This window comes from Daldinia caldariorum (genome assembly GCF_022478825.1).
Source record: "Daldinia caldariorum strain CBS 122874 unplaced genomic scaffold F4812scaffold_2, whole genome shotgun sequence".
NCBI lineage: Eukaryota > Fungi > Ascomycota > Sordariomycetes > Xylariales > Hypoxylaceae > Daldinia > Daldinia caldariorum.
In genome coordinates, this window is record NW_025953038.1 from 957,943 (window position 1) to 971,396 (window position 13,454).

Sequence of the window (13,454 nt, forward strand, 5' to 3'; positions counted from 1 at the left end):
CGTCGTCAATTCAGTTATGACACCAACTATCTTCGTGCGGAAGTTTAGATTTCTCACGTCCATAGAGTAATGACACATTTACGTTATCAAGACAGGCATGTCCGCTAAACATGCGGTACTGTGTAATTCATAATGGTCTATTTGTCTAGTAAGTAGTCTCTACACAGGTAGGTAAGGCTCTCTCTCTCTCTGTCTATCTAACCTAAACTACCACCTCCCTCCCTCCCCATCAATTCACAACACAGCACAGCACAACAGGACACACCCACTTCTCAAACCCCAGCCCATCCAATCGATCCCCGCCCATTCTACTACTCCTTCCCCTCAAACTCAAACTTGCTACTCTCCCTCAACCACGTCTCCAAATCCTGCACCTTCGGCTCCCCCTCCCCCTCATCCTGTCCATCTCTTAGCGCGCGTATATCCACCCCATACCCGTCCGTCTCGAACCATCGAAACATGGCGCCCACGTCGCGCGCCACGAGCCCGCGCACCGCCCACCCGACCACGTTCCACGCCTGCGGCAGCGCCGCGCCGCCGGACAGCCCCGCGTAGATCTCGCGCGCCTCCGCGAGGGTCAGCTCGTCGCCCGCGAGCCCGACCGCGCGGTTGCGGAAGCGCGCCGACGTCGGACGCAGCAGCGCCGCCGCCGCGAAGGCCCCGATGTCCCGCACGCTGACGAGCTGCAGCTTGCGCGTGGGGGGTATCGTGTTCCACAGGCTGGCGAATACCATGCCGAAGGCGCCGCCGGGGTTCACTGTGGCGGTGTGGTTAGAACGGCGGTTACATGAGAGTTGTAGTGGTAAGGGGGGGTTGTGGTATATTGTACCACGTGGAAGAAGAAGATGGGGTGGGAGCGAAGAATGTTAGATGTTACGGTAAGATTCTACCATAAGGGAAAAAAGGGGGGGATGGGGGGAGGGATGAGGAATAGATTGAAGTTATGTAGGTCGGCCAGTTTGGCTTCTCAGGTGAGCTGACGACCGACTTACAATTATCCATAAACGCAACCGGCCTCAATATCGTGTACGTCAACATCCCGCCTGACGCCCCCGCGACGCGGCGCAGATGCACCTCGACATTGTGCTTCTGGGCGAAATGCGGGACGTTGGTCGGGGAATCCCAGGACTTGAGTTCGCCGCCGCGGTCGACGCTCGAGAAGACGAAATGGGTGGGTTCCTCTGGCGACGAGGCGTGCGCGCGCGCGGCGTCGACCAGCCGAGTGGCCTGCGGCTCCTCGTCCGGCGGCGTCGTGTAGCTGAACACCGCGCGGATGTCCGGGTGCTGCTGGAAGATGGGCTCCGGGTCCCGCGCGTCGCCCTCGACGACGCGCAGGTCCAGCGACGGGTACTTGGACGGCAGGGCCTGGGCTTTGGCCGAGGAGGCCGAGCGGGTTAGCGCGAGGACCTTGACCTTGGGCTTGATCTTCGCCTCGGGTTCGGGTGTTGCTGTGGTGGTGGTGGTGATAGAGGAGAGTTGGCGAGAGAGCTCGGTGAGCACGGAGCCCCCTTGTTGGCCTGTTGCGCCGACGACGAGGATGGTAATGGTAGACATGGCGCTGTTGCTGCTGCTGCTGCTGCTACCCGAAACGATGGAGAGAGCTAAAGAAAGTGATAGGATATGGATAGTGAGAATAGGAGATTAGTCGATGTTGTGTGCAGGAGTTAAGTTGCTTTCCGGAAACACAGACGCAAACGACTTGAGGAAATGGATATTAATAAAGTTCTGGCCAGTCCGTATGTCCCTAGAACTACTTGCCCAGACGGTGAGTCAGAAAAAGCCCAGCGAATGCGATCGAATAGGTACTTTAGAGTTCCCTTTTACTGGTTATTAAGATCCTGCTGGTTCTGCTGGTTCTGCTGCTGCTGCTGCTGCTAAAAGGTACGATACAATCAGTGAGCCCGGGCGTAAGTGACACCGACCGGGCAAAACTGGACCGAGCCTTCAAGGTAAGTTATATGTGATAGCTTATATGGGATGATGTGTTACGGGGAGGCGCAGCGTGAAACAAGGGACACAACATGAACCAACCTATCGATGAGGTCAATGATTCAAAACCAGTAACGCCACCTATTTAGTTTAATTTTTTCGATTTCGGTCCCGAAATCGGGTTGGATAAATCAGATGCTCACATAGGTACCTCTTATGGAGCTTTAGCGTGTATCATAGGCGGCGGTAACAGATCAAAGAAAAGTTTGCTCGAAATCGCGTCGCGGAATATTTATTCTGTCGGTGTCGTCAACGACTTTTTTTTTCTTTTTTTCGTCTGTCGTCTTAACGGAAACCTTTAGAGTACAGTTATACGTATAATGTATGATACGTGATGTATAATGGATATTGTATTTTGGACAAATCCTATGCCTGCCCTGTCTCATAGAATATCGCGTGATAAGTAATAGCCAAGTCGGAATCCGGTTGAAATTCATAAATCTAAGCCTTTTGCTCCCTCAGCCATGCATATGCGTCAGTGCCTCGCCTCTCGTAATAAATGCATGCAGCGCCCGCTCCGTATCTAAGGTCGTCGTTATCATTGCGCCACTGGATGCAAGAACAATGAAAACTGGTATCATTAATCATATTTCTGCAAATATCCTCCTCACATGGAGGGACCATCCCACGCGTCTCTACCGAGTCGGCAGAGCCACGCTCGTTTATGCGGGAAAGATATTTCCCTTTCTTTCGCGAAACCTCCGGCCTGGAGGTGCTGAATAAATCTATATGCACGCGTTAATAAACCGGCGGACTTCCGCGTATGGTAGTGGTGGTGGTGGTAAGACTCACCTCGTGTTGTCAACCCTCGGTTCCAGGCAGACATTCATTGTACGATAGTCTGCCTGGAAGCACCAGTGAACGATGCTTGAGAGCCACTGCTGAACTTTTCCTCTCGCCCATTCCTCGCCAATCAACACGTGAATGCCTCTATCAAAGTCCTGCGCGTGGTTGCCCATATAACGTCCTAGAGTATCTTCCTTGACCCAATAGATCTCAAAATATCCAAAGGGTACGCCGTCCCACATCCCGATGGCCGGAAATGAGTGACGCGACTGGAGGGCACTTGAGAGGAAATTGTCTTGGTAATCTCCCCAAAACTTCTGGACTCTGGGTTTGGAAAACCACATCTGAAGGAGGGTGGTGTCGGATACGGTATTTAAGTACGTATTCTCCCTCTCGCCAGGTCCCATAGGTCCAAGGTATATGACGGGCTTTGGCGAGAGGGATGCCACGCGAAATGACAGATACTTTCCTACACTAGGCACGAAGCGGGTATAGAAGATCTCACCCATGTGTGGTGGCTTCTGTCTCAGAGGATGCCGGACATTATTCGTTATTATGTACTGCAATGGCGCAGGAGGATAGTAGGTTGGGAGGTGAGAGGGTGAGTAATAAGGCCCGATGGGGGAAGATGGCGGCTCAGCAGTTTGTTGGTTGGACAACGTCGCTAGCTGGCCTGCATCGCTTCTAACTGGGGAAGTAGGGCGGCTGGTATTAGGCGATCCGGGATACGATGAGCTGTGCTTCAACGGCTGCAGAGTAAAAAGAAATAGGCCACTAGGGATCTGCCAGAATGCTCGTCTAGTCATGAACATCATATCCCATGCATGACTATTTTCGTCGGAGCTCTCTCCAACGGTTGAGTCTAGGCTTGATATCAAACCCATTCTCTCTAATTTTGGTATCATGTTCCGAGTGCGTAGGACGCCATCGCGTTTGATTCTGACGCGCCATTCGCCCCTAGGTCTTGCTTCTGGAGGAACATGCTTAGATTGTTCCGTCAAAACGTAGGGTGATGGCTCAGGCTGTTGGAAGTACCAGTACAACGTCACCCACAGAAACATGGCTATCTGTCGGGACTGGCTGGCATGAGGCCTATATTCGCTGCTTGGGGGATCCGAGATGGATGAGATGAATATGGTGTCATTTTGCAAGGTCGGCTCGCCGTATTTGAGAATATGGCTACGCCTGGAGCGGGGCTCATTGGTATCGATTTTATCATTTATGATAAAATCGTGAAGATGATTTTCAGGATTATCTTCACTATGTATAACGACGGTCCAACCCACAGGAAACGCGCCGCGGTGGTGATTGTGTTCATTGGACTTGAAGAATAGACCGGCAAACACAGGCTGAACTGTGAAACTCTGGCCATCTGGCAAGTGGACAAAAGACGGTGCCATTGGTTTTGAGAGAGATTTGAATGTGCGAAACTATAGGTTGAGGTCAATTTTATCGTGATTTTATGTAGGTAGGATGTGAAATCTATATGAAGTGGTGGGGGTTATCACTCATTTTCGATGTACTAGATATACTGTTATATAACAGTTAAATATTGAAATGGGTAGCAATAGTAGTAATAGCAATGGTAGTAGTAGTTAGGTAGGTAGATAGCTTAATAGACAACAAACGTCGTGCTCATGTGATGTGTGATGTGTGATGGATGAGTCCGAGAACAAACTCAGTAAGATCTCATCGTGAGAGGCCGTGGAAGCCAAAAGAAGAGAAAAATACCTAAGGTATGATTTAAATTTTGAATACCTAGGTTAGGTATCTTTTATCTACCCAGCAAATACAAACGGCGATTCCGTTTCGTTGACTTCGGGAAACGTCATACCACTTGACTTGGCGCGCGGGAAAAAATGGCAATAAATAAATATTAGCGGGGGTTTTCCAGTTTTGTGGTTACGGAGACACCGTGTAAAAACTTGTCTTGCAAGTCATGAGAGAGGGGAAATCAGGGGATTGTGGTGTTAGTTGAATGTTACATTTGGGAATTTAGGGCCATTCAGGGTTTTTGGAGTTGGTCTTGGGGTCAACTTGATCTTAGAAATTTCCCCAGATTCTTCCTTCCGAACCTGATATGTTTAAATCTTCAAGCCATGAAAAACAGTGGCGTGTCATACCTAGGGACCAAGCTGTAGGTACCCAATGAGAAAGTAACTATTATTAAGCGTAAAAGTGACCGTTCGCAACGGAAGAATTCAAATAAGGTAAGGAAGGAACCGGGATGAACCCTTCAGCTTAACAGCCCTATTGTGATATCACCTCCGCTAATAACCCCGCTACATTATCTACCTACATACTATAATACGCGCTAAAATGAGGGGAGCTACCTAAAAGATATGCAACAATTGAAATTGTTATGTGAGGGGCAGATTATAGAGGGGTCAATCAATTTTCCATCGTCTTATTTTCTGATAAGGACCCCGACATCGAAGCACACCTCTCTTATGAGTCACCCAACCAACTTTTATATACCTAACCCATCGCGAATTGGTTGATACCCCCCTTAATCCCGTCATTTTCACTTCTCCCTTTAAGGCGAATAACATAAATCATGGCGTCGAATTCTAAACCCGGCGAGAACATGTTATGGGGAGGCCGCTTCACTGGTACGTGTGTTATGCAACATCGTGTACAGATGCCAACAAAATCATCACAAGCTCATACGCCAATGCTGTGCTAAGGGGAGAACAGCCTACTGATAAATTGATATGCTAATTCTTGTCCTAGGCGGCCTCGACCCTCTCATGGTGGCTTACAACGAGAGTATCCACTTTGATAAGAAGCTCTACAAGCAAGACATCTTGGGCAGCATCGCCTTCGCCCGGGCTAACAAGAAGGGGGGCATTATAACAGAAGATGAATTCAACAAGATCGAGAAGGGCCTGCAAGCTGTCATGCAGGAATGGGATAATGGTTCATTTGTCATTGTCCCCGGTGTAGACGAGGTGTGTGTGCTTGTGCTTGTGCTTATGTTTGTATTCATGCATATTATGCACTTATAACTCCCCCAAGCCAGCTTAAGGGAGCCAAGGTAACTAATTTCTCATAAAAGGATATACACACTGCAAATGAGCGTCGGTTAGGTGAGATCATCGGCAAAGAGGTGGCCGGCAAGCTCCACACTGGACGCAGCCGCAATGAGCAGGTCGCATGCGACATGCGTATGTGGCTGCGAGATGAGCTACGTAAAATCGAAGGCCACATCGTGACCTTCCTCCAGGTCGCCGCTGAGCGTGCCGAGAAAGAGGTGGACCACGTCATGCCTGGCTACACGCACCTGCAGCGCGCCCAACCCATCCGCTGGAGCCACTGGATTATGTCGTACAGCTTGGCCTTCGCCAGCGACCTGGAGCGACTACGCGAGGTCGTGAAGCGTGTCAACAAGAGCCCCCTAGGATGCGGTGCCCTCGCCGGTAACCCCTTCAACATCGACCGCGACATGATGGCCGCGGAACTGGGTTTCGAGGGGCTGCTGTGGAACTCGATGGGCGGGGTGGCGGATAGAGACTTCGTCGCAGAGACCCTGCAGTGGGCCTCGATGCTCATGCAACACGTCTCGCGGTGGGCCGAGGACCTGATCATATATTCGACCGCCGAATTCGGCTTCGTGCGGCTGGCCGACGCGTACTCGACCGGCAGTTCGCTCATGCCGCAGAAGAAGAACCCGGACAGCCTGGAGCTGCTACGGGGCAAGAGCGGCCGCGTGTTCGGCCAGATGGCCGGGTTCATGACGACCCTGAAGGGCCTGCCTAGCACGTACAACAAGGATCTGCAGGAGAGCTGGGAGGCCATGCTGGACACGGTCAAGACGGTCAGCGACAGCGTGCAGATCGCGACGGGCGTGCTGGCTACGCTCGACATCAAGCCCGAGAAGATGCGCGCCGCTCTCGACCCCTTTATGCTCGCTACTGACATTGCCGACTACCTCGTCCGCAAGGGCGTGCCATTCCGCGAGACGCACCACATCTCGGGCCGCGTGGTGGCTCTATCCGAGAAGACAGATACTCCCATGAACGAGCTCACATACGACCAGCTCAAGTCGATAGACGAACGTTTCGAGAAGGATATTGCCGAGTACTTCGATTACGAGCGCAGCGTGGAGATGCGGTCTGCCAAGGGCGGCACCAGCAAGGAGAGCGTTCTAGAGCAGATCAAGGTGCTGCGACAAAGTCTTAATGCTTAATTTAGTAAAAAAAATCTCGAGAGCGGTCGAGCGGTTTCTATTTGGTGAACTCGGAAAGGCGAGGGCCAATATCCGAGAGGTTTTCTAAGGAGATGATAAAAATAGGAAAAGAAAAATTAGGTACCTAGGTTAGGTAGGTATAGACAAAAATTGGCCTTGCTCATCTAACTTTTGCCTCTCTGCGTGTATTACATTACATAGCACGATTTATAAACTCGATCTCGATCGGAATGAACTACAGGCTATTCTACAGGTTGGTATGTTCTATGTGTATTACGCAGGTATCATGACTCATCATCATCTTTATCCGGCTTATGTCTTCCGTTCTCCTTGCGATCCCTCTCCTCCCGTTCACGATCGCTTTCCCCTTTCCTCTCTTCGTGCTCGAGGACCTCCCTCACATCCTCCCCGCCGAGATCCTTGGTCTCGTCCCAGTCGACGTCATACTCCTCCGCCACAGCCCTGATCTCGCTCCTCAGCGCGTTCGCGTCGTGGACCAGGCTCTCCCACTTCCGCAGGTCAAACCCGCGCTCCTGGTACAGGATGTTCTGGCGCCGCGACACCGTGATCTTCAGCGCGGCCTGGTAGCTCAGGTCGCGGCTGATGAACAGGAACCACAGGTAGCCGCCCATGATGGTGCCCACGCCCGCCAGGTACGTGATGGGCTCCATCAGGTCCCAGCCGAGGTCCGTGTGGAAGGTCAGGAAGTACACGGCGCCCCACCAGCCCGTCAGCGCGACGAAACCCGCCTTGGCGATCCGGTGCGCGCCCCGGTGCGCCAGCATGTCGCACTCGTGCTTGATCTTGGACAGCGCCTCGATCCGCCGGGACATGCGGCGCAGGCGCTCGCGCATGTAATGCGTGCGGTCGTTGAAGCTGGGCACGTCGACGCGCACCTCGGCGCCGTCGCTGCCGCGGCCGTTGCCGTTGCCGTTATCGAGCCCGGCGATCTCGATGGCGAACTCCCTCCCGCGCGCGGCGTCCCGAATGAAGTCTCCGATCTCGGTGGAGCTGCTCCAGCGCACCCAGTCCTTGTGTTCGGGCGGGGTGTCGGCGCCCTCGCGGCCGAGCCCCGAGTACGACGCGATGTTGGGCTTCTCCTTGCCGATGCCGGTCTTCTGGCCCGTCTCGTCGCGCTCGGAGCCCTCGGCGAGGAAGTACACGTTGGGCATCTTCTCGCGGCCGTCGCGGTCGTGGACGGGGGGCAGCTCGGCTTGGATCAGGCGCTCGAGGTAGGAGAGGGGTTGTTGCGGGTGGACGAGGAGGGCTAAGGGTTGGATGTCTTCGTTCTGGGCGAGGGATCGGAATTCCCCTTTGTTGCCGTGCTCGTCGTGGGTCGCGTCGACGGGGAGAGGGAGGATTAGTTTTAGGAGCCGGGTTGGAGTGGTTAGGAGTTTTCCTAGTTGATCGATTGTTATTAGTCTATCTCTCCGTCTGTCTATTCGATCGTTTCAGGGCCGATGGGGCGAGCATGTGAGGTAGGTAGGTAGGGTAGTCAGGTATATATACCCTTGGTCATGGCCTTGTTCATAGTCCGCCTAGCCTCGCTAACGGGAGGTTGGTCGGCGCCCTCCCTCTGCCAGGGACGCTTGATCTGCTGCTTCGTGGCATATTCGATTCCGGCGGTAACTTCTTGTTCGTGCGCGGCTTGGTCTCTCTCGTTTGTTTCTCTTGGCGTCTCGTGATTAAGGTTCTCTTTCCCAGGGTGCGGTGTAGTTATAAATTGCCGAGAATGCCAAGATAGCACCGGGTTCGTCCTCGGTATTGGAATTATCGTCGAAGTAAGATGTGTATTAGCAAGAGGTCGTCTAACGAACTGCCGTATGCTCGAGGCTGTCAACTGCGAAGACGCTCTAAACGCATAGTTCATCGCGCTCTATTTTCTACGTACAATTGACGTATAACTACCCTAAGATAGACATATGGGAGTATTCTTCCTTTTTTTTTTTCTGTCTTGACTCGTCCAACTCTAAAAAGCCGGTAGACTAAATAAAATAAAAGCTCCATGGAATTACTTGACGTCGCACAATACGTTCCTTGTCCTCTTGATGACGTCACTCGGCTTGCGTACATTATGTATTATATAAGCGATAAGCAGGATAAGATCTAAGAGATTTCCAGATTTATAGCGGGTCCGGTGAGGAAAACGAAACTCTTCAACCGCCTCAGCCTGGCACTAACACGATGCATAGCATGTCTCGTTCGTTATTGACGTGGTTTTGCCAATAACCCCCTGGGCTAACACTTGTTTCGTGCAATTAAAATCCGAAGAATAATTAGATGACAAGATAGGCTACGAAACGATTGACCAACATATCATGGGGCTGGAGAGTACTTGTTTTTGTTGATGGTTATCTTTATTGATGTTGTTGTTGCTATTGGAAATGATAGAGGGTTGATTACCTGGTACAAGTCCTTAAAATTAGGTACCTACCTAGGTACCTAATCTAATACCTTAGGTAGTAAGGTACCTCTTACCTTACCCGCTACCAGATCATTTTCAACAACCCAAGTACCTACACTAACGATTTCATGTTTCTCATTCGTCGGCGCTTCTTAGGCGTCTATTAATAGGACCAGGTGATCCCCGGCCAGGCCCGCGCATAGCCCTACGGTTCCGTGTTTAAGGTAGGTAGGTAGGTAGTACATAGTACACTTTATCCCAATCGAATACCTATCATAGTAATGGGGCTGTGTCTCACAACAAAACCACTCAGAACCAATTATCATTTCCTAGCGCTTATATCTAGGCAGAGATGGATCCTGCTACCGTCTCGGATTCATGTAGGACCTTTTGCTAATCTTGTTATATACGAGACTTGCCCTCCGGTGGCTGTGAGCTGTAAAGGTGAAGGTAGGTGTTGTTGAATTCTAAGTTAAACGCTGGTAGACTTCCTACCTAATAATCGATATCCTCTTTGTTGAAACAAAATAAAGTCTTTGAAGGTACCCCTACGTTGTTGCTTTCTCTCGGTTTTCATTATACAGTTATACAAAGAGCCTCAACCAACAATAGACATCCGCATTTATCTACCACGTCTCTCACTTTCCTCCCTACTTCTCAACGACAGATATTACTCAGAGCTTTCCACTTTCTCATAACCCAACGATACCAAATACGCAACTAAGATGTCCCAAGCAGTGGGTTCGGTAAAAGTTAATGGCAACTTTCTAAAAGACTTGATCATCGCCATCGCAGTGGCAGCAGTTTGCACCGTCGTGTTCCTAATCATCATCTGCCTCGCATCACAATGCGCCCCGCGAATGTGCACTCGAGTTCGCAGGCGGGAACAGTGGTTGTCTCCTACACTTGAGGAGGGATACCAAGATGTGTCCCAGCCGGGAATGTCCCAGCCAGACCTTCCACTGGTGCCAGGGAGCTGGCAAAAGAAGGAATACGCATGAATGGCCCGAGGAAAATCCGCCGATCGTCCAACTGCTTCAGAAGATAAAAAAAAATAAGCCGCGCCAACTATATTCTTCTTTGAGCGCGAGAATCCCATTGCAATGATCAAGTGAGAGAGCCAGACGCTGGGCGTCGTGGCCTACTTACGCAATATCATACGCGATGTTACTTGGCTTGACCCACTTCAGCATCCATGGGATTTGAAACGGTACCAGATTCAGCTTCTAGTTTCCAACAGATGGAGACGTTGTTTCAGCTGGCACATACCACTTGGTGAATATTTGGCTTGGCCAGAAAGTTTCGGGGAGAGCATCGTGACAATGCACGTTTGCTCCAGAAGGAAAGTGGTGTCTATGAGTATATCTGCTGATGGTAAACATCAGTACGCATACCTAACTAAAGTTATAGAGGCTTATGACAGGTAGCCTACTAGAGCATATTCCAGGATTTTATAATATGTGGACTGGGTCTGTCGAAACCGGATTATTAGACACCCATTTACCGCGGGATCGGATATACCCAGCCCCCCTTTTCAAAGACATTGTTAATAGAATGGACATGGCAGGGGTCGGGGCATTTAAACGAAGGCATAGCACATGGACTTGGACAATAATCCAAAAAAGCTCAGGCATGATTTCCTGGATATGGAGAATATTCAATCAACAAAACTTACGCTTCACTCTCTATTAAAATAGCCCAGAGTGTTCATAAATGTGACATATCACAGTAATTCCATGCCTATTATCTTGCCAGAGAGATCCCGTGATGTATGTTGTACATAAAGTAGTGATATATTAGCGCTTGCCCCTCAAAGGTGCTTCAACGGACCTACGTGCTCCTTATATACTACTACTCTAGTAAATCTATCCTATTTTATAGCTTCAAACGCTGAGAGATAGTAAGGCTGTCTACCTCTTAAGATAATAGTTAAATACCTTCACCGGGTTTATATAAGGTGTCCCTCTCCCTATCACTAGCAATAGAGTTCAAGATGTCAGCAATACATCATACCACGTGCTAGACCTATACCTCTTGCCCTACTTAACGCAATACAGTAATGGACCAACAGTATGGCAATGATTTCAGATCGAAACTTCTATACTAAACGATGGGAGCGGGAAAGGAATTTATCTACAAGACATTCGTTTAGAAACCTTGTATACAAAACTGTTCCGACCAGCGTAAAAAGACTTAGGCGAACCTCGTTGATATTCAAGACTATCCTACCTAGTAGCCATTCGCTTAGATAGGGGATGAGCGAATAACCTTAAAGAAGAGGCCAGCCCAAGAAACTTCTAGAATTTGTGAGAAGTCCTAGAGTTAGTCCTACACATCACAACTTGGGGATTGCGTTAAATGCAAGGTGTGATGTTGTACCGAGTGACATAAGATAAGGGGTTACATATAGGATGCCACGAAAAGGGGAAGACATTTCGAGTAAGGGCTACCTATGCTGCATAAGCATGGGTCAAAGTGGAAAAATAAGAATTCAAACAGTAATTATCTACTGGAGTGATCTTATGCTATCCCTAAATAAGTGCCAGGTACCTATGAACAGCATGACTTCCTACTAGGGTTATCAGTCGCCGTAAGAGCAAGCTGCTCAGAAAGACAATTTCGGTTCTATGTTAGGCAAGATGTTTCACGAAATGACGCGTATTCTTGCATAATTTTACAGAGGGTGTGCAGAGGCGGCTTACATACAGGCCGATTTAATCCAAGAAAAGCCGACCATTGGTAAAAGGACAACCTCAGGTAATTTATATTAATGATTATCTAGGTAGGAGGTTGAGTGTAAACTCTAGCAATTCCAAACCCCATATCTCGATCGAACGACGTTATTTTGAATTATAAACGTAGTATAATAGTTATCTGTCTAAGATGCCAGTGATGGCTGAGATCCTCAGCATCGTGGCTGCTGTTGCTCAGTTTCTTGATATGGCCATCCGGTTATCTATGAAGATTAGTTGGGTATGCTCTGAGGTCCGCGGGGCACCAAAAATACTCGACGACCTAAGAATAAGCCTCGATCAGCAAATAGGACTAGTCAAGAATATATCGCGAAGCCAACTACACCAACAGGGAACGTTAGTCGGTAACGTAGTTGCAATAACCGCAATCCTAGTACACTACCAAGATCTTATGCAAAACGTACTTGAGCTCCTTCAGCCTCCCATAGACCATACCGATAAGAATTTTCTTCGCAAGGGGTGGAATGTGATTCTCACTCTTCACAAGAAGAATGACATTCTTCATCTTTGCAAGCAAATAGAAGAGCAACGAGACCTTGTCATGTTATGGCTCAGCAATGAGAACCTGTGAGTATGCGAGATCTAAGGGGTGGGTAGGGTTCAAGATATTACTAACAAATGTATAGCATATGCTCCACAGAGACTCTAGACATCTCGCGAGTCTTTTGAGACCGTTGGAGAAACCCTGAGAACCTCTTCGGAAACGCGTTTGCTTACGGAGGGAGTGGCGAAGAACGTAGATCATATGCTTCTATTAATCTAACATATTAATAGTATTGAAACTTCAAGTACTGCTTCCGAGTCAAAAACAGCCAGCTACAAGGCCAACGGATCCTTGATGAAATAGGACAGGCCAAAGTTCAAATTCAGGGACTCCGTAATGAGTGGCAAACCTTGGGTTCGGCTGCAAGTTAATGTTCTTTGAGACCTAACAAGGCTAATAAATCCCTAACACGTATAAGCTGAGAGATATTCAAGGAGTATTGAGGCACAATCACATCTTCCAGGACACGGTATGGTGGACGCCTTTACCAGTTCTTCATTTCAAACGCGTGTTTCAACACCATCACCATCGATAATGTCCGAAGTCGAAGGACTCAGATCAAAGTTTGGAGTGCCTGATGAGAATAATTCCACCTACATGGTTACTTGGATATACGATAAATCTGAGCACGATTGTCCACAATTGGCGAGTCGGCAGAAGTTTCAAGATATCTCCAATCGTGGTGGGCGTACAGAGAATCGTTCCCCGTGAGGTCTCGCTATCCTTTCGAGCAGTCGAGAATACCCGCCGAGAGCTACTTCAAGCAAGATTCGAAGATAGCTCTTCACA

The 13,454-nt window shown here is 49.5% G+C and overlaps 5 protein-coding genes across 5 annotated transcripts; 2 read left to right on the forward strand and 3 right to left on the reverse strand.

Annotated features, from left to right (window-relative positions):
- Positions 1-311: 311 nt before the first annotated feature.
- On the reverse strand, positions 312-1,554 carry F4812DRAFT_455396 (NAD(P)-binding protein; the record flags this gene model as incomplete). The annotated part of the gene is made up of 2 exons (XM_047936813.1): positions 312-757; positions 993-1,554. 2 exons carry the CDS (start codon positions 1,552-1,554, stop codon positions 312-314), a joined length of 1,008 nt encoding a protein of 335 aa, XP_047793598.1.
- Positions 1,555-2,596: 1,042 nt separating this feature from the next.
- On the reverse strand, positions 2,597-4,175 carry F4812DRAFT_455397 (acyl-CoA N-acyltransferase; the record flags this gene model as incomplete). Its single annotated transcript, XM_047936814.1, has 2 exons — positions 2,597-2,714; positions 2,782-4,175. The coding sequence occupies 2 exons, from the start codon at positions 4,173-4,175 to the stop codon at positions 2,597-2,599; spliced, it is 1,512 nt and encodes a 503-aa protein (XP_047793599.1).
- Positions 4,176-4,956: 781 nt separating this feature from the next.
- Positions 4,957-7,121, forward strand: F4812DRAFT_172323 (argininosuccinate lyase). Its single transcript, XM_047929959.1, has 3 exons — positions 4,957-5,387; positions 5,509-5,726; positions 5,834-7,121. The coding sequence occupies exons 1-3, from the start codon at positions 5,333-5,335 to the stop codon at positions 6,962-6,964; spliced, it is 1,404 nt and encodes a 467-aa protein (XP_047793600.1). The 5' UTR covers positions 4,957-5,332; the 3' UTR covers positions 6,965-7,121.
- Positions 7,107-9,177, reverse strand: F4812DRAFT_172343 (uncharacterized protein). The gene is made up of 2 exons (XM_047929960.1): positions 8,474-9,177; positions 7,107-8,363 (listed from the first exon to the last, which is right to left on the reverse strand). Exons 1-2 carry the CDS (start codon positions 8,832-8,834, stop codon positions 7,249-7,251), a joined length of 1,476 nt encoding a protein of 491 aa, XP_047793601.1. The 5' UTR covers positions 8,835-9,177; the 3' UTR covers positions 7,107-7,248.
- A 3,074-nt stretch (positions 9,178-12,251) lies between these two features.
- F4812DRAFT_455400 (uncharacterized protein) lies at positions 12,252-12,790 on the forward strand (the record flags this gene model as incomplete). Its single annotated transcript, XM_047936815.1, has 2 exons — positions 12,252-12,688; positions 12,748-12,790. The coding sequence occupies 2 exons, from the start codon at positions 12,252-12,254 to the stop codon at positions 12,788-12,790; spliced, it is 480 nt and encodes a 159-aa protein (XP_047793602.1).
- Between the last annotated feature and the right edge of the window lie 664 nt (positions 12,791-13,454).

Excerpts from the sequence above, each read along its gene's own strand:
- F4812DRAFT_172323 (XM_047929959.1), top strand. The coding sequence starts at position 5,333 with ATGGCGTCGAATTCTAAACCCGGCGAGAACATGTTATGGGGAGGCCGC. Across the intron at positions 5,388-5,508 it reads ATGGGGAGGCCGCTTCACTG|GCGGCCTCGACCCTCTCATG; the intron begins GTACGTGTGTTA and ends TTCTTGTCCTAG. Across the intron at positions 5,727-5,833 it reads TTGTCCCCGGTGTAGACGAG|GATATACACACTGCAAATGA; the intron begins GTGTGTGTGCTT and ends TTCTCATAAAAG.
- F4812DRAFT_172343 (XM_047929960.1), bottom strand. The coding sequence starts at position 8,834 with ATGAACTATGCGTTTAGAGCGTCTTCGCAGTTGACAGCCTCGAGCATA. Across the intron at positions 8,364-8,473 it reads GAACAAGGCCATGACCAAGG|GAAAACTCCTAACCACTCCA; the intron begins GTATATATACCT and ends TCGATCAACTAG.